This window comes from Jaculus jaculus, chromosome 16 (assembly GCF_020740685.1).
Source record: "Jaculus jaculus isolate mJacJac1 chromosome 16, mJacJac1.mat.Y.cur, whole genome shotgun sequence".
In the NCBI taxonomy this organism is placed as follows: Eukaryota; Metazoa; Chordata; class Mammalia; order Rodentia; family Dipodidae; genus Jaculus; species Jaculus jaculus.
This window is the reverse complement of record NC_059117.1, coordinates 76,571,287-76,590,807: the sequence shown is the minus strand read 5'-3', so window position 1 is coordinate 76,590,807 and position 19,521 is coordinate 76,571,287. Positions and strand designations below refer to the sequence as shown.

General features: G+C 46.4%; 1 protein-coding gene across 11 annotated transcripts in view; it reads right to left on the bottom strand.

Moving 5' to 3' along the window:
* The window catches only part of Pxk (PX domain containing serine/threonine kinase like), a 69,372-nt gene that overhangs the window by 31,844 nt on the left and 18,007 nt on the right, over window positions 1-19,521 (bottom strand). For all 11 annotated transcript variants that reach the window (XM_004669080.2, XM_004669081.2, XM_045136148.1 and 8 more), the window contains 5 exons: window positions 10,652-10,702; window positions 8,720-8,767; window positions 6,697-6,883; window positions 2,722-2,799; window positions 991-1,064 (listed from right to left, as the gene is read on the bottom strand). In XM_004669080.2, coding sequence (XP_004669137.2) covers window positions 991-1,064; window positions 2,722-2,799; window positions 6,697-6,883; window positions 8,720-8,767; window positions 10,652-10,702 — 438 coding nt within the window. The remainder of the gene's footprint in view (window positions 1-990; window positions 1,065-2,721; window positions 2,800-6,696; window positions 6,884-8,719; window positions 8,768-10,651; window positions 10,703-19,521) is intronic.

The following is a 19,521-nucleotide window of genomic DNA, read 5'->3' as shown; positions in this document are numbered from 1 at the left end:
TTTTGTTTTGGTTTTGGTTTTTCAAGGTAGGGTCTCACTCTGGCTCAGGCTGACCTGAAATTCACTCTGTAGTCTCAGGGTGGGCTCGAACTCTCAGCGATCCTCCTATCTCTGCCTCCCGAGTGCTGGGATTAAAGGCATGCGCCATCACACCTGGCTTCAAATAATAATTTCTTTAGAAAAGCTGTCACTGGGGCTTGAGAGATGGTTTAGCAATTAAGGCACTTGTCTGTAAAGCCTAAGGACCCATATTCAACTCTCCACATCCCACGTAAGCCAGACATACAAAGTGATGCAAGTGTGCAAGCAAGGTCATACATGCACATAAGGTGTTGCATCCATCTGGAGTTCAATTGCAATGGCTGGAGGCCCTGGCACACCAATTCTCTCTCTCTCTCTCTCTCTCTTGCTTGCTTACTCTCTTGCATGAAAAAAAAAAAAAAGGCCAGTCTGTTGAGCTTACCTCAAAAAAAAAAAAAAAAACAAAACTGGGGCTGACCAGGTATGGTGGAACACACCTTTAGTTCCAGCACTCGGGAGGCAGAGATAGGACTGCCATGAGTTCAAGGCCAAAGGACCCAGGCTTGATTCCCTCAAGATCCATATAAGCCAGATGCACAAGGTGGTACATGAATCTGGAGTTCATTTGCAGTGGCTAGAGGTCCTTGCATACCCATTCTTTCTCTTTCTTTCTCTCTCGCTCTTAAATAAATTAAAAAAAAATTTTAAAGCTGAAGTGAGGCTGGAGAGATGGCTTAGTGGTTAAGGCACTTATCTGAGAAGCCTAAGGACCCATGTTCAACTCTCGAGATCCCACGTTTTTAAGACAGATGCACTAAGGTGAGGCAAGTGCAAGGTTGCACATGCTCACTAGGTGGCACAAGCGTCTGGATTTTGATTTCAGTGGCTGAGGCCCTAGCACACCAATTCTCTCTCTCTCTAAAATAAACAATTAAAAAAAAAAAAACTGAAGTGAAAGATCCACCTTACCCAGCTCAGCACCAGCCGCTCCTTTGGTTGGTTTTTAATCTTCATCAAGAAGTATTTTTTCCTTATCCTCCAACCTGCCATAAAAACAGAAATGTGGGGCTGGAGAGATTGCTTAGTGGTTAAGGCACTTGCCTGCAAAGCCAAAGGACCCAGGTTCGACTCCCCAGGATCCACATAAGCCAAATGCATAAGGTGGTGCATGTGTCTAGAGTTCACTTGTACTGGCTGGAGGCCCTGGCACACAACATTCTCTCTGTCTGTCTGTCTCTCTGTCTCTCTCTGCCTCTTTCTCTCTCTGTGAAATAAATAAAATTTTTTTAAATTAAATAAAATAACAGAAATGCTGGACATGGTGGCACAGGCCTTTATTCCCAGCACTTGGGAGGCAAAGGTAGGAGGAACACTATGAGTTTAAGGCCACCCTGAGAGTATACAGTGAACTACAATGAAACCCTACCTCCAAAAACCAAAAAGAAAACCAGAAACACAGGGCTGGGGAGATGGCTCAGCAGTTAAGGTGCTTGCCTGCAAAGCCTGGTGGTCTGGTAGCCTCCCCAGTGCTCACATGGAACCCGATGCTCAGAGCAAAGCACACATCTGGAGCTCATCTACAGTGGAGGAGGCCCTGACGCATCCATACTCACTCTCTGTTTCTCTCTCTCAAATAAATGAATAAATACTTTTTCTAAATAGCACAAATACAGCTACATCCTTTTTGTGATGACTGATGTAAGTTTCATTGACTAGTTCATCAAAAAGACATTTGGGGGCTAGAGAGATGGCTTAGCAGTTAAGGCGCTTGCCTGTGAAGCCCAAGAACCCATGTTTGACTCTTTAGGTCCCATGTCAGCCAGACGCACAGGTGATAAATTACACAAGGTGATGCGCACGTCTGGAGTTCTATGACGGTGGCTGGAGGCCCTGCTATGCCAACTCTCTCTCTCTCTTGCATAAAAAGGGGGGCCAGTCTGTTGGGCTTGTCTCAAAAAAAAAAAAAAAAGACAAAAGACATTTGGCAATGTTAGCCATTGTTATGATGGTACTTAATCAAACCACAACTGATAATGTTCACAAGGAAAGGCTATACTGCAAAAACCATAAACAAGAAATTATTCATGGGAAGGGGAGAAAATAGCACTTCATCTAGATTTACTGAAAAAGCAGACGAAGAATGAACAGCAGTGCTGAAAGTTACCAGCACCCCAATCCTTGGATGATACTTTAACCAAGGGTCAATAAGTGTTAAAAGTTAAAGGGACTAGGGAGATGGCTCAGTGGTTAAAGGCACTTGCTTGCAAAACCCAGTGGCCCAGGTTCAATTCCCCAGTATCCACATAAAGCCAGATAAAGTGGCACATGCATCTGGAGTTCGTTTTGTAGCAGCAAGAGGCCCTGATACACCCATTCTCTCTGCTTTCAAATAAATATACCCTCAAGCGGTACGAGGGTGAAAAAGAAAAAGAAGTCACAGGAATTGAAAAGTTTTCTTTCTTTCCTTCCTTCCTTCCTTCTTTTTTTATTCAGGCAGTGTCTCACTCTGGCTCAGGCTGACCTCGAATTAGTCTCAGGCTGAACTCATAGCAAGCCTCGTACCTCAGCCTCCAAGTGCTGATATTAAAGGCGTGCACCACCATACCCAGCCAGAAAGCTTTCTTGGGGTCTGTACCTGCAAGCGTGACTAAGAGCCCATCCTATGACCTGTCTACAAGAAGAAGCAATCCCGTTTCTTACCCATGTCCTTCAAGGGCTCCACCACTTCCCACTTCGGTTCAGACCGGAAGAACATGGAAACCTGCTGTAAGGCAATCTCTGAAATGACAGTGTACAAACTCATCAGCCAGCATGTCATTAGGAAGGGGCCATACTCCTTACAAGTTATTGCAAATGACACCCCAAGACTCTATGACTTTCTTTAAAAAATTAATCAAATACCAGGCGTGGGGGTGCACGCCTTTAATCTCAGAACTTGGGAGGCAGAGGCAGGAGGATCACTGTGAGTTTGAGTCCACCCTGAGATTACATAGTGAATTCCAGGTCAGCCTGGGATAGAGTGAGACCTTACCTCAAAACACAAAACAAAAATAATAATAATAATAATAGTCAATGGGCTGAGGAGAGGGCTGAATGGTTAAAAGCACTTCAGTGCAAAGACTGACGGCTTGGGTTTGATTCCCCAATACCCATGTAAAGCCATACACACGAAGTAGTGCATGTGTTTGAAGTTTGTTTGCAGTGGCAAGAGGCCCTGGAGTGCCCATTCTCATCTCTGTCAAATGAATGAATTTTTTTTAAAAGTTTTTTTAAAAGCTTTTTTTGTTTATTTTTATTTATTTATTTGAGAATGACAGAGAGAGAAAGAGGTAGAGAGAGAGAGAGAGAGAGAGAGAGAGAGAGAGAGAAAGACAGAATGGGCGTGCCAGGGCCTCCAGCCACTGCAAACGAACTCCAGATGCGTGTGCTCCCTTGTGCACCTGGTTAACGTGGGTCCTGGGGAATTGAGCCTCGAACCGGGGTCCTTAGGCTTCACAGGCAAGCGCTTAACCACTAAGCCATCTCTCCAGCCCCCCATCTGGAGTTCATTTGCAGTAGCTGGAGGCCCTGGCGTGGCGCCCATTCTCTCTCTCTCTGTCTCTCTACCTCCTTCTCTGTTGCTCTCAAATAAATAAATAAATAAATATTTTAAAAAAGAAAAAAAAATATTAGGGACTGGGGAGGTTGCTCAGCAATGAAAGTGCCACATTTATCTGGAGTGCGTACGTAGTGTCACGGGCCCTGGAGTGCCCATGCTCTCCATAAATCTAAAATAATTCCAAAATTAAAGATTACTAAAGAGAAAAATGCCATTATTGATATGAAAATATATACATTTTTTAAAGCTGGAAAATCTGAAGTATGTCAACCAGCTGACATAAACCAAGAATTTCATCAGACCACAACCAAAGCCCAAATTTAAAACATATTCTAAGGTCAGATTGGAACAGCATGCTTCAAGCAATATCTATTCCATCTTCTCTCCTTGTGGAATTACAGCTTTTTTGCCAACAAAGAAGTGATTAGCCTTAAGTACACACTAGAAATAAAAGCCAGTGTTGTAGAAAAATATCTGTTTCAGCAACAACATGATTCTATTGTGGAAGTCACAGGGGGCCTGTTTACTGGGGAGAAAACAAATCCATCCCTTTTTTTAGTGTTCATTTATCATGAAAATGTTTCCCCTTTTTTTAAAAAAAAATTATTTATTTATTTATTTGAGAGTGACAGACACAGAGAGAAAGACAGATAGAGGGAGAGAGAGAGAATGAGCGTGCCAGGGCTTCCAGCCTCTGCAAACGAACTCCAGACGCGTGCGCCCCCTTGTGCATCTGGCTAACGCGGGACCTGCGGAACCGAGCCTCGAACCGGGGTCCTTAGGCTTCACAGGCAAGCGCTTAGCCGCTAAGCCATCTCTCCAGCCCATGTTTCCCCTTTTTAAGAAGACAGTAAGAAGAGGAAGTTCTCTAAAATTTACTAGATTAAGAAACTATCAGAATAACTGCTTTTTACATTTCCTACAAAAAAGCAACATCTGTAGGTTGCCTCTTCCTCCAAGGCAGTGAACGTATGCAGCCAGTCCACGCCTGAGTGCCAGCAGCTGCCTTCTGCAAGCATCTTACTGGCATCTCACCTTGCCCAGCACCAAGTACACTCCTGGGAGATTGGCTGGTGAGGCACGAGGGAGTCAGCAGAAATTCTCTCCATATGTCAAGGCGGCCTCTCCTGAACTAGCATGTTGAGAGCTTGGCAACATGCTGTTTTGTGATAGATTTTATAGTACACTGCAAGTGAAGATGTCTGGGATGAAAACAACTAACTAGCTTGTTTACCGACTCAGTATGTGAAGTGGCAAAAGGAAATACACAAAAGAAAACATGATTACTATATACAAAACTGGCTCCGCTTACATTTTGTTGTAATTATACAAGTACAGCAAACCATTTGGAGAGACTGGGAGCAGGCAGAAGGATATAAAATTTGGGAACTTTATGCCTCTTCGATAACTAATGTCGATAACATGCTCCCAAAATAATTTCAAAATAAAAAAGTGCAAAGAAAATTCTTTATTTTGAGGGTGTTGGCTCTTTGAGGTAGGGTCTTACTCAAGCCCAGGCTGACCTGGAATTCACTACGTAGTCTCAGGGCGGGCTCGAACTCATAGCGCTCCTCCTAACTCTGCTGGGATTAAAGGTGTGTGCCATCACACCTGGCTTGGGAGTTCTTTTAAGTGAAAATTATCCCTATCAACTTTGAGAGGACCATAAACAATAATTTTCTCATGTACTACAATGTCACTTCAAGGCCAGCTGTTTAAAACTAACAGTGACACAAAACTTTCTACACAATCATTAATCAGCCATTTTCTGTAGCCCGGAAGCCTGTTGTAGGAGTGCAGAAACAGAGCCTGACAGGTTATGGACCAGGTGAGGGTTGGGACATCCACTCTTGGTTCTTTAAGGGTCAGAGAACTGGAGAAAGGAAATCTTTTTCCATAACTATGACTTGTCATCAAATCACAACCTGCCAGACTCCTCCCTCCCTGGACTCAGCAACACATCTCAATCCTAAACACCTATCCTTTCCCGGGAAGTCTTACTGGTTCCCGCATCCTCACCAAGTCTACACCAAGCTGCCAAACCAAGTGTACAACCTCGACCTAGGTGGCCTAGCTTCCGGCTTTGCATCTCTGCACTGTGAGGGCTGCCTCTCCTCTCGTGCCCCCTACAGACTGGTCTGCCCTCAGCACCCAACATTTTCCATCTGGACCATCTGAACCTCCAGGTTTATCCCAAATCTGATATTCCTTGCCCCATCATTCCCTTCCTTCACAAGTGCACACAAGCCTCTGCTTACCAGTGTGAGTGACCTCGAGTACACAAAGCCTCTGCTTACCAGTGTGAGTGACCTCGTGTACACGGAGCCTCTGCTTACCAGTGTGAGTGATCTCGTGTACACGGAGCCTCTGCTTACCAGTGTAAGTGATCTCATGTACACGGAGCCTCTGCTTACCAGTGTAAGTGACCTCGTGTACACAGAGCCTCTGCTTACCAGCGTAAGTGATCTCAAGTACACGGAGCCTCTGCTTACCAGCGTAAGTGACTTTGTGTACACGGAGCCTCTGCTTACCAGTGTAAGTGACCTCATGTACACGGAGCCTCTGCTTACCAGTGTAAGTGACCGCGTATACATGGAGCCTCTGCTTAACAGTGTACGTGACCTCATGTACATGGAGCCTCTGCTTACCAGTGTAAGTGATCTCATGTACACGGAGCCTCTGCTTACCAGTGTATGTGACCTCGTGTACACAGAGCCTCTGCTTACCAGTGTAAATGACCTCGTGTACATGGAGCCTCTGCTTACCAGTGTAAATGACCTCGTGTACATGGAGCCTCTGCTTACCAGTGTATGTGACCTCATGTACACAAAGCCTCTGCTTAACAGGGTATGTGATCTTGTGTACACGGAGCCTCTGCTTACCAGCATAAGTGACCTCGTGTACACAAAGCCTCTGCTTACCAGTGTAAGTGACTTCGTGTACACAGAGCCTCTGCTTCCCAGTGAATGTGACCTCGTGTACATGGAGCTTCTGCTTAACAGTGTACGTGACCTCATGTACACAAAGCCTCTGCTTAACAGGGTATGTGATCTAGTGTACACGGAGCCTCTGCTTACCAGTGTAATTTGCAGAATAGTTGTTTGGGTCTAAAAACTTCTTCACGAGCTCACAATTAGACAAGATGTGATTTGTGGTGATAACATTGAGATAGTTCTGAAGGCCTTTTTGCCTCTCAGCTATGAATTCACGATCCATATTTCCTATCAATTTTTTGGGAGGAAGAGGTAGACTCAGGCCTGCGATCTGAAAGACAGAAGGGGGATAGTTGGTTGTACCCATGCCGTCCACACAGCAGACTCAATCTCATCCTGAACCATCAGCTTCATTACATATAAAACAACAAAGACTTTGAAGATACATGCTAATTCTGGTGATACCATAATAATAAGTACCATAGCCGGGTATGGTGACGCACGCCTTTAATCCCAGCACTCAGGAGGCAGAGGTAGGAGGATAACTGTGAGTTCAAGGACACCCTGAGACTCTACAGTGAATTCCAGCTCAATCTGGGCTACAGCAAGACCTTATCTCAAAAAAAAAAAAAAAAAAAAGTGTGGGGATTTTTTTTTAAAACAAAATTACTGCTGGAAGCCCTGTGACACTTCTACACCATAGCCACCAGGGGATATACTCCCTCTCAATCTCCCTGAGGCAGAAGCATTCGGTTCTTCCAGCACTTTTGACACCGGAAATACTTCTATTGTGTCTTCAATTTTCAGTTACAGGAATATGTGTCCATTTTCCAATGAAGACTGAGCTCTTTCACAATGTTGTTCTTACTGCACACATCATGTCTCTGTCCGCCCAGCAACACCAGATCATGTCATTAGTGCACTGCCATGGTTACACTAGGTCAGGGATTTCAAAACAGTTACATTCATCATGACAACTGAGCTTTTTTTGTTTGTTGTTTGTTTGTTTGTTTGTTTGTTTTTTTAATATTAACATTTTCCATGATTATAAAATATATCCCATGGTAATTCCCTCCCTCCCCAGACAACTGAGCTTTTCATAGGCTCTGGGATATGAATGGCATTATCTGCTTCCTCCTCAGAATCCTGCCTTCCTAGGGCTGATTAATTTCCTGAGAGCTGGTTTGGAGGTTCTAGCAGTGGGTCAGCTGCTCACATGCCCTTGCCAGAAGATCGGTCCTCCTGTGACTGGGGAAGGCCACCCTCTTTAATGATCACACAGCATCAGGGGGACTGTGCACAGCGGTAAGCGAGGAAGGGGACACCTGCCTAGCCAGCAAGGCCAGATGCGTCAACCCTGCTGATCAATATGGTGACAGATGTCACATCCATTTGATCCATCTCTGAGCTAGCATCCATGAGATTTTCAGCTTGAAATGTCTTTTTTTAAATATTTTATTTATTTAGAGAGAGACAGAGAGAGAGAATGAGTATGGACATGTTAGAGCGCCCAGCCACTGAAAATAAACTCCATATGCCCATACCACTGTGTATCTGGCTTTAAATGGCTACTAGAGAATCGAACCTAGGTCACTGGCCTTTGTAGGCAAGTACCTTAACTACTGATCCATGTCTCCAGCCCCTCCCACTCTATTTTTTAAGCAACAGAGATATGGTCAAACAAATACTTTAAAGTTGACAGCGGACGTACAAGAAAAGCTGACTGACTACCTAAATTGCCTGTTTCTCCAACATAATTACAAAAATACAACAAAGCACATTAGTACAAATTTCATATCATAGTTTAAGTCACTGTCACATACAACTCTTCACATTGGACTGCTTCCCACATCTGAACTATCAGGCTTCACCAAAGCGCAGCTTCTCAGCTGGCCTTAGCAAACAGGCTAAGACATGGACACACTTTCTTTACCTCAAAAATAAATAAATAAATAAAATAATAGTAAGCTGAGAAGAGTGGCTCATGTCTATAACCCAAGCACTGGGGAAGCTGAGGTAGGAGGTTCGCCGTGAGTTGAAACAACTATTTTCTTTGTATAAATCGCTAATCTGAGATATAATGGTAAGACGTTGACAGATGTGCCGCCTGTAACTAGTAACACACTGCACGCAATCAACCTGTGTCAGCGGAGGACTGGAACCTTACCTGCAAGCTGCTGTTCAGCAGATCAAAGTCACTGTATCTCCTGATGATCTGAAAGAGACAAGACAGGTGTCTGCGTTTCTTCTTGGCCTCCTGACTTAGTGTCACTGGTGCTCCAGAGCTAAAGCGCCGGGCAAAGTGCAGCAGAGCTGCTTGGTACGAACTGGCTGCGCTGGACAGGCTCAGCAGCCTCGCAGTCTCCCAGAGCTCAGCTGGGCCACAGGAAGCCAGTCAGTGCCAGCCAGACTCACATGTGATCAACAGGGTGTTTTTTGTCTTTTAACTCTTCATTGACACCTCCATACATATACACCAACAGGAGATTTTTAAACAAAGAACAAGTTCAGGTCAAATAGCCTCTCAAATAACTTTCTTATTAACTGGGTGCATGGAAGGATGAATTCATGATATGCAAGGAAAAACAGTGTTACTGACCTTAAATGAGATCCAAGGAAGCAGGAACTTTTGAGAGACCATTTGTCCTGGTCAGGATTTAAACTTCACCCAGTTGCAACCCCATCAGGAAGAGCCAGACTTTATCCTGTCCTCAGGCTCCGCCTCTCAGCAGAGCCAAATTTCTTTTTTCCTCCCTCCTTCCCTCTCTTCTTTCCTTTCCTTCCTCCCTCCCTTCCTTCTTTCTTTCTTTCCTTCCTTCCTTTCCTCCCCTCCCCTCCTTCCGTTCTTTCTTCTTTCATGGTTTTTCAAGGTATGGTGTTGCTCTAGCCCAGGCTGACCTAGAATTCACTATGTAGTCTCAGGCTGGCCTTGAACTCACAGCAATCCTCCTACCTCTCTGCCTTCCCATGGAATTAAAGACGTGTGTCACCACGCCCCACAGATTTCAAGTTCTATGTTCTTTCTTACTAATGCTGATGCCACCATTAAAACATGGCAAATCCTACCTGCTCTGAGCAGTGACATTGTTTTGCCTTCAAGTCAGGCATCAGTCTTCATTAGTGGTTCTCAGATGTTGGTGTACAGAATTACCCTGGGATCACCTAGAACCCCATCTACTGAGCATTCACGAGTAATCTCGGGCGGGCTCAAACATTCATTCTTATTAAAATGGTTTCTACTGCATTAAGGCTTGATAGTTAAGAGTCAGACAGAACAAACACACACCAACACATTAAATATAGTGCATCTCTGACAAGAGCAAGGAAGCAGAGGGCTGGATGATGCTTAACTACAGTTAATGTGAAAATTCCAATGCTGTCCTGCCAATGATCTAGGTGTGACTTCAGACTGGTATCTACCTCTCAAATGTAGAGTGGGGATAACACTGCTACACAGGAATGTTTTTGTTGTTTGTTTGTTTTATGAGGTAGGGTCTCACTCTAGCTCAGGATGACCTGGAATTCACTGTGTAATCTCAGGATGGCCTGGAACTCATGGTGATCCTCCTACCTCTGCCTCCCAAGTGCTGGGATTAAAGGCGTGCGCCACCACACCCAGCAGAGAATGATTTTAAAATGTTCAGTGAGGGCTGGAGAGACTGCTCATCGGTTACAGGTGACTGCTTGCAAACACCGACTCCTCAGAACCCACGTAAAGCCAGACGCACAAAGTGCGCAAGTGTCTGGAATTCATTTGCAGTGGCAGGAGGCCCTAGCATGCCTACACTCACTCTGTCTCAAATAATTAAAATATTTTTTAAAAATTGTAAAAGGGTTGGAGAGATGGTTCAGAGATTAAGGCACTGGGCTGCAAAGCCTAATGACTCGAGTTAGATTCCCCAGGACCCGCATAAGCCAGATGCACCATGTGGCGCATGTGTCTGGAGTTTGTTTGCAGTGGCAGGAGGCCCTGATGCACCTAATACCCTCCTTTCCTCTCTCTCTCTCTCTCTCTCTATCTATCTATCTTTCTCTCTATCTCTGTCAAATAAATAAAACTTTTTTTAAAGGTTAAAAATTTTTCCAAAAACATGCTTACCTGCCAGCTGTTTTCTGCAGAAATTCCTCTCTGCACCCGGATAATATATTCCTAAAAGCAAGGGAGAAGAGAAAGAGCCTTGGCTATAAAACCAGGAGGAAGTAGAGAGGGGTGGGGCTCCATGCTGAAGGGCTGGCCTGGCATAAAGAAGGCTATGGATTCAGTCCTCAACACAGGGGTGGGGGGAGCCAGCCACAGTGGCTAATGCCTGTAATCCCAACACTTGAAGGCTGAGAGAAGACGAGGACAAATCCACAATTCTGGCCGGTAAATTGCACACCTCTCTTAGCAATTGACAGGATAACTAAACAGAGAACCAGTTACAATACAGAACTCAACAATACCTTCAGCCAACAAGATTTACTGAGCATTTATGGAAGACGGCTTCGTAACAGAATCCACACCCCTTCTAAGAGACTGTGCCACGCCGCCCAGTACAGATCACATCCTGGGCCATAAAACAATCATCCACACACTGAGAAGATGGTTAAAGGCACTTGTCTGCAAAGTCTAATGACCAGTGGTTTGATTCCCCAGTACCCATCCAGTAAAGCCAGATACACAAAATGGTGCATGTGTGTGTAATTTGTAGCGGCAAAAGGCCCTGCCACACCCACATTCTCTCCACTCTCTGACTGCAAATAAATAAAAATAAAAATAAATACAAACTAGGTGCGGTGGCACACGCCTTTAATTCCAGCACTTGGGAGGCAGAGGTTGGAGGATTGCTATGAGTTCAAGGCTAGCCTGGGTGATAATGAGACCCTACCTCACCACAAACAAACAGAAAAGAGAAAAAGGAAGGAGGGAGGGAAGGAAATCAATCAGATATGGTGGCCAATGCTTGTAATTCCAGCACTGAGGAGGCTGAAGTAGGAGGGTCACTGAGTTTGAGGCTACCCTGCACTACAGTAAGACCATATCTTAAAAAACTAAGAACTAGGGGGCTAGAGAGATTGCTTAGTGGTTAAAGTGTTTGCCTGCAAAGCCAAAGGATCCCAGCTCAATTCTCCAAGAAAGCACAAGGTGGCACATGCATCTGGAGTTCATTTGCAGTGGCTGGAGAGATTTTCTTCCTCTTTCTCTCTCTCTCTAACACACACATATATATGTGTATATATGTACATACACACACACACACACACACACACACACACACACACACACACATATATACATACATACATACATACATACATACACTCAAATCTAAAAAAATAAAATAAAATAAAGGAAAATGGGGAACAAAAGATATCAGAAACAGCTGTATGCCCAACAGAAACAAAAACCTTTGCAGGGAAGGACTGGTGAGTGGAGCACCCACCAAACTTCCGAGTCTCCGCCCCACCCACCTGCCTTTCCCTGCCTCTGACAGGGTGGCTCAGCGATTCTGCCTTCTTGGTAGCAGCACGTACTCAACCCGAGTCTCTGGGGATCATCCACTTAAACAACTGTCACCTCATCCTCAGAGGCAGAACTGAGCCTGTCCAGTCTATGTGAGGAAGCACCCTGTTTGTCTCTAGTGGCCACCAGCCACAGTACTCCTGGGAGTATACTCCTAAACCTAATCCTCTCTTCACACTTCTCACAGAAAGGCCCCAAAAGGAGGCCTACAAAACCTGACAGCCTGGGTTCAGATCCCCAGTACCCACGTAAGCCAGATGTGCAAAGCGGCAGAAGCGTCTGGAGTTCATTTGCAGTGGCAAGAGGCCCTTGTGCACCCATTCTCTCTCCTCTCTTTTTTTCTATGCTTGAAAATAAATAAAAAGAAAAAAGAAAAGCCCCAAAAGAATGCTGCACACCAGTGATCTTGCAGGACAAATACCTCCATTTGTTTTTTTTTTTTTTTAATTTTTTATTTATTTATTTGAGAGCGACAGACACAGAGAGAAAGACAGATAGAGGAAGAGAAAGAGAATGGGCGCGCCAGGGCTTCCAGCCTCTGCAAACGAACTCCAGACGCATGCACCCCTTGTGCATCTGGCTAACGTGGGACCTGGGGAACTGAGCCTCGAACCGGGGCCCTTAGGCTTCACAGGCAAGCGCTTAACCGCTAAGCCATCTCTCCAGCCCAAATACCTCCATTTGTGAACTTCTCTGTCCTGGTACCCTCCATGGCTCCTCCTGGCCACAGGATAAACCCAAACTCCCAGCCTCTCTTCCACGTTCTTCTGCCTCCTGACCAAACTGACCTGACATTTTCTTTTTTTTTTTTTTAATTTTTTTTTTTTATTTATTTATTTGAGAACGACAGACACAGAGAGAAAGACAGATAGAGGGAAAGAGAGAGAATGGGCGCGCCAGGGCTTCCAGCCTCTGCAAACGAACTCCAGACGCGTGCGCCCCCTTGTGCATCTGGCTAACGTGGGACCTGGGGAACCGAGCCTCGAACCGGGATCCTTAGGCTTCACAGGCAAGCGCTTAACCACTAAGCCATCTCTCCAGCCCTGACCTGACATTTTCTATTTAACCCCAAGTACCCTTGTCTTATTCCTCGCAGCTTGCGGGGCTGACGGCACACAGTCCAGGGCACTCAGCTGTTTCCAGAGGTTGTCTTGTCCCATCTCGGTCTCTGTTTCAGAGTGGATCTCTGCCGCTGGATTAAGGTCTCGAGAGGCCAGAACACACGTCTGGTGTTGCAGGTCACACCTCGTACAATGTGAGGGCAACAGCAGGAGAGAGCGAGGACTGTTGATGTGTCTTTGTTACAGCTTGCCTGCCTGCCACCTGCCTGCTTCTACCTTGACGGAGTCAAATGCACACTCAAGAACATCTCCACGTGGGGTCAGGGCTGTGGTTGAGGTGGCAGAGTACTTGCCCAGCACACACGAAGCCCTAGTTCAATTCCTTCAGCACATGTGCCAGGCACACCCGTAACCCCAGCGTGAAGGAAGTGAAGGCAGGAGGATGAGAGATTCAAGGTACTACGCAGCTACACAGGGGGTTCAAGGCCAGTGGTATGTAGGTGAGAAGTTAGGAGGGCAGGCAGCGAAAGAAGGGGCAGGAAATTTCCCTGTGATCGATTGATAGCCCTTCTAAAGAATTAATGATGGGGCTGGAAAGATGGCTTAGCGGTTAAGGCTCTTGGCTGCAAAGCCAAAGGACCCAGGTTTAATTCCCCAGGAGCCACATAAGCCAGATGCACAAAGTGGCACATGTGTCTGAAGTTTGTTTGCAGTGGCTGGAGGCTCTGGCACACCCATTCTCTTTCTCTGCCTCTCTCTCTCTCAAATAAATAAAATTTTAAAAACAAACAACAGCAAAAAACTTTTTGATATTCAAAAGTAGAGTGTCAGGCTGGAGAGATGGATCAGTGGTTAAGGTGTCTGCCTGCAAAGCCTAACTACCCAGGTTTGATTCCCTAGTACCCACATAAAGCAAGATTCACAAAGTGGTGCCTTCATCTGGAGTTCATCTGTAGCAACTAGAGACCCTGGCAGATAAACTAAAACATAATTTTTAAAATTTTTTTCTTTTTTTGTTCATTTTTTATTTATTTATTTGAGAGGGACAGACATAGAGAGAAAGACAGATAGAGGGAGAGAGAGAGAATGGGCGCGCCAGGGCTTCCAGCCTCTGCAAACGAACTCCAGACGCATGCGCCCCCTTGTGCATCTGGCTAACGTGGGACCTGGGGAACCGAGCCTCGAACCGGGGTCCTTAGGCTTCACAGGCAAGCGCTTAACTGCTAAGCCATCTCTCCAGCCCTAAAATTTTTTTCTTAATATTTTATTTATTTAGGGAGAGAAAGAAGAAGATAGAATGAGAGAGTATGGATACACCAGGGCCTCTCATCACCTCCAATAAACTCCAGGCGCAGGGGCCGCCTTGTGCATCTGGCTTACATGGGTACTGGGGAATCAAACCTGGGTCCTTAGGCTTTGCAGGCAAGAGCCTTACCACTAAGCCATGTCTCCAGCCCCTGAAAAAAAAGTTGTTTTTTTGTTTTGTTTTATAATTATTTATTTATATATTTATTTATTTACAGACACAGAGAGAAAGACAGAGGGAGAGAGAATGGGCACGCCAGGGCTTCCAGCCTCTGCAAACGAACTCCAGATGCATGCGCCCCCTGTGCATCTGGCTAACGTGGGACCTGGGGAACCAAGCCTCGAACCGGGGTCCTTAGGCTTCACAGGCAAGCGCTTAACCGCTAAGCCATCTCTCCAGCCCTTGTTTTGTTTTTAAAGTAGAGTGTCAAGCTGGGCGTGGTGGCACATGACTTTAATCCCAGCATTGGGAGGCATAGGTAGGAGGATCACTGTGAGTTCGAGGCCACCCTGAAACTCCATAGTGAGTTCCAGGTCAGTCTGGGCTAGAGTGAGACCCTACCTCGAAAGCCCAAAAAATAAAATAAAATAAATAAATAGAGTGTCACATAGCTTGGCAGCTGTAGCTAACAGGCATTGGTCACGTCTTCTAAGGAAATTTAACAATCACCCTGCAGGACTTCTGATTGGTTCACTGGCCACCTGCCGAGCTGTGTACAGTCTTTGATATTTCCCTCAGAATTAATGATTGCTCCTTGCCGATAAATACTCATTACTTATCCTGTTTCATCCAGATGGCTGGTGATAGAACTCACTTTTTTCTATCTCAATAACTGTGCAGTCCACTAATGTGCAAAATCCACCTCAGACAAACAACAGTAGGAGGGGCTTGAAGGTTTCTCAAGAATCGCCGTCTCAATATCGATTCTGGCTTGTGCGTGGAGCCGAGTGCCTCTCCTTCCCAACCACATGAAATGATTTTATTGAAAGCCTCTAACTCTAGATCTCAGAACCATATGTGTTCTTTTATGCAAAACAGAATTCTTGGGATGCACACCGTTAAGCTCAGTATGAGGAGGCTAAGACAGAGCGATCACTGTGAGTTTGAGGCCTGCCTGGGCTATACAGCTCCAGTCAGCCTGGACTAGAGTGACACCCTGCCTCAAACTGACCCACTCCCAGAAAAACATCCCGCGGGCCAAGGGGATGGTTAAGTGGTTAAAAGTGCTCATGTGTGCAGAGCCTTCAATTTCCCACATAAAACCAGATGCACAAAGTGGCACATGCATCTGGAGTTTGTTTGCAATGGCAGGAGGCCCTAGTGCATCCGTTTTCTCTCTCTCTCTCTCTGTCTCTCTCTCTCTCTCTCTCTCTCTCTGCTTGCAAATAAATAAATAATATTTTTTTTAATTCTGCAATTTCTCTCTATTCACAGAACAGACAAGGCACATGACATGCCTGCTTAATACCCACAGTAAGAAGAGCCACCAGGAGCAGGCATGCTTGTCCCTTCTCCAGGTCATTGAAGCCTGCCATGTTCTCTGGATGGTCTCTGAGCAAAGAGCTGGTCTGCACAGCCTCTTCAAAACCACTTGATGCTCTAGCTAGGAGACAGACCCCCACACACACACACACGTGATCTCTGATTACAGACGAGATGTGGCCCATTTGTTCTCTTAGGACAAGGTCTCTTGTTCTGTAGCCAAGGTAGCCTGGAGCTGATGATCCTCCTGGTTTGGTCTTACCAGCACAGGGACTATAGGCATCTTAGTCAACTCCTGTACCACTGCCAAAGAAAATTCTATACTTTGTGTGTTTGGGAGATGGCTCCACGCACGAGGACCTGAGTTCAGCTCTCCGCCCATGTAAAATGCCAGGCAAAGTGGCATGCACTTGTAAGCCCAGTGTGGGGGAGACAGACCCAGGGAGCCCTGGGCTCACTGGCCAGTGAGTCTAGCTGAATCAGTAAGCTCCAGGGTCAGTGACAGACTGGCTTAGTAGCAAAGGACCACATCAAACACCAACCTCTGGCCCACACCCCACACACCTACACTCACACATGTGCACATGTAATTCCATGTACATCAAAGCGAAGCACAAAAGCCCAGAGGTAGCTCCAAAAGGCTCAGCTGAATGAACCGTGACCTACGTGCCGGGCTTGGCGGTGCCCACAAGGCTCCAGAGCTGGAGAAGCAGGCAGCGCAAGTGAGCCGTGCATGGCTGGCGGTTCCCGTGGTCCCGTGGACTCTGCAGCTAAGGACCGACTCCTCGGGTCTCTAGCTAGAACTGGCCTCAGTGGCTGTTGAGGGTGGCAGTGCCCTCCCTGGCCATTCTTCACCGCACACTCCTCTTGGATCTGAGGACACAGGGTAAGCAACCCAACTCACAGCCCCACGGTCACTGTCTAGTCTCCTGGCCTGATGTCTCTGAGACTGGGGGAGGGGGGATCCGAGGAGGTGGAGGATCTCAAGCGGCTGGTACAATGGAAGCTTTGTGACTTTTTCAAGTGAATCTTCAGGTGAATGTCTGGTGGCACAGGAGACAGTAGCAATGCTACTATGGATATGTGAGGAGGGGCTGGGGAGATGGCTCAGCAGTTAAAGCAAGCTTGCTGGCTCTAGGGTTCAATTCCCCAGCACCTATGTAAGCCAGATGCAAAAAGTAATGCAAGTGTCTGGTGTTTATTTGCAGCAACAAGAAGCCCTGGAACACCATCACACACACAAGCACAAATAAATTTCTTTTTTTTTATTTTTTAATTTTTTATTTATGTATTTGAGAGTGACAGACACAGAGAGAAAGACAGATAGAGGGAGAGAGAGAGAATGGGCGCGCCAGGGCTTCCAGCCTCTGCAAACGAACTCCAGACGCGTGCGCCCCCTTGTGCATCTGGCTAACATGGGACCTGGGCCTCGAACCGGGGTCCTTAGGCTTCACAGGCAAGCGCTTAACCGCTAAGCCACCTCTCCAGCCCACAAATAAATTTCTTAAAGGTTTGCGTAGGGGGCTGGAGAGATGGCTCAGCAGTTCAGGCGGACTAGTTCTCATGCTCGCACGACAGGCACTTCATTGACTCAGCCATCTCCTCAGGCTCCCTCCAACTTAAAAAATGGTTTTCCTGATTAGAAAAATAATACATGCTTATTGAAGAGAAGAAAAATATAGAAAAAAATTCACCCTACATAGGCAAGAGCCTGGAGTAATGTTCTCTAGAAATCAGAGCGTAGTGACGTTGTTCCCATGTTCCTTCTCTTCAATAATAACTAGTCTGCCTCCCCAGCATCCTCGTGAAAAGCCAGGCCAGCGGCTGCAGTCCCAGCTCTGGGGAAGCAGAGACAGGAGGCCGGGGCTCGCCAGCCAGCCAGCCCAGCCAAATCCATGAGCGACTGCCAGGTGGATGGTGAGAAACACTGTGGGCGCTCCAGATATAACACACAGAAATCCAGAATGTGTTGAGAGCTCAACACTGAACTTATACCCACCAAGGCTCAGAGAATATTGCAGGGGACAGGCGGGGGAGGGGGACTGTAAGAGCCACAGGGTGGGAAGCAGTACCCTGGGCAGGGCCTTCCCCCAACAAGACTGACTGCTGCTTTCATAACCCTTAACCCCATGATGAATACCAGTCACCCCACTGGGGAGGGTCCTCAAGTGGAATGGGGTCAGGGAGGAGGGGAATGGGACCAACACATGATTTGTCCACAAAAATTAAAATTAAAAAAAGAGTTGGAGGGGCTGGGAAAATGCTTCACTTTTAAGGCATTTGCCTGTGAAGCCTAAGGACCCTGGTTTGATGCCCCAGTATCCAGGTAAGCCACATGCAAAAGGGGCGCATGCATCTGGAGTTTGCTTGCAGTGGCTAGAGGCCCTGGCATGCACATTCTGTCTGTCTGCCTCCTCTTCTCTCTCTCATAAATAAATAATTTTTTTTTGAAGTTAGGGGGGTGTGGGGAGATGGCTCAGTGGTCAAAGGGCTTTCTGTGCATGACTGATGACTAGAGCTTATATTCCCCAGGACCCATGAAAAGTGGGGAGGGTCCATAATCCCACCCCTCCTATGGAGAGATGGCAAGCTGAAAGTAAAGGAAAAGAAAGAGCCTGGTGGCCTTTAATCCTAGTACTCAGGAGGCAGAGGTAGTAGGATCACTGTGAGTTCGAGGCCACCCTGAGACTAGAGTAATTCCAGGTCAGCCTGGGCTAGAGTGAGACCCTACCTCAAAAAAACTAACTAGGGCCGGGCGTGGTGGCGCACGCCTTTAATCCCAGCACTCGGGAGGCAGAGGTAGGAGGGTCGCCGTGAGTTCAAGGCCACCCTGAGACTCTGTAGTGAATTCCAGGTCAGCCTGGGCTAGAGTGAGACCCTACCTCAAAAAAAAAAAAAAAAAAAAAACTAACTAGATAAATAAAAAAATAAAGAAAGGAATTCTAAGTGACAGAGGTTATCTGGGCTCAGGTAAAGTAGGATATGTTATCAATGATAGATGAGGCCCTTTTGGTCATTTTATTACCCATCAGCCCCTTTACCATGCTGGAGAGACTGGAAAAACAGGGAAGGAAAATAAATCTGCTACGTTCATCAAAGCAAGGAAAACAGCTGGTAGAGGCTGGGCCATAGCCCAGTTGGGAGAGTGCTTGCCTCACATGCGTGGAGCCCAGGGCTCGGTCCCGAACCAGCAACCCCAGATCTAGGAAGGGGGAGGCAGGAGGACCAGGCTCCTTGAAGATCATCCTCAGCTACACAGTGGGCTCAAGGCCAACAAGACCATCTCAAACAAGCAAACAAAAAAGGTGGGCGCTGGAGAGATCGCTCAGTGTGGTTAAGGCACTTGCCTGCAAGGTCAAAGGACCTAGGTTCAATTCCCTAGGACCCATAAAAGCCAGATGTACAAGGCGGTGCATGCATCTGGAGTTCATTTGCAGTGGCTGGAGGCCCTGGCATGCCCATCTTCTCTCTCTCTGCTTCCTTCTCTCAGTCTCAAAGAAATAAATAAAAATTAAAAAAAATATAGGGTCAGGTGTGGTGGCACATGCCTTTAACCCCAGTACTCAGGAGACAGAGGTAGGAGGACTGCAGTGAGTTCAAGGCCACCCTAAGACTAC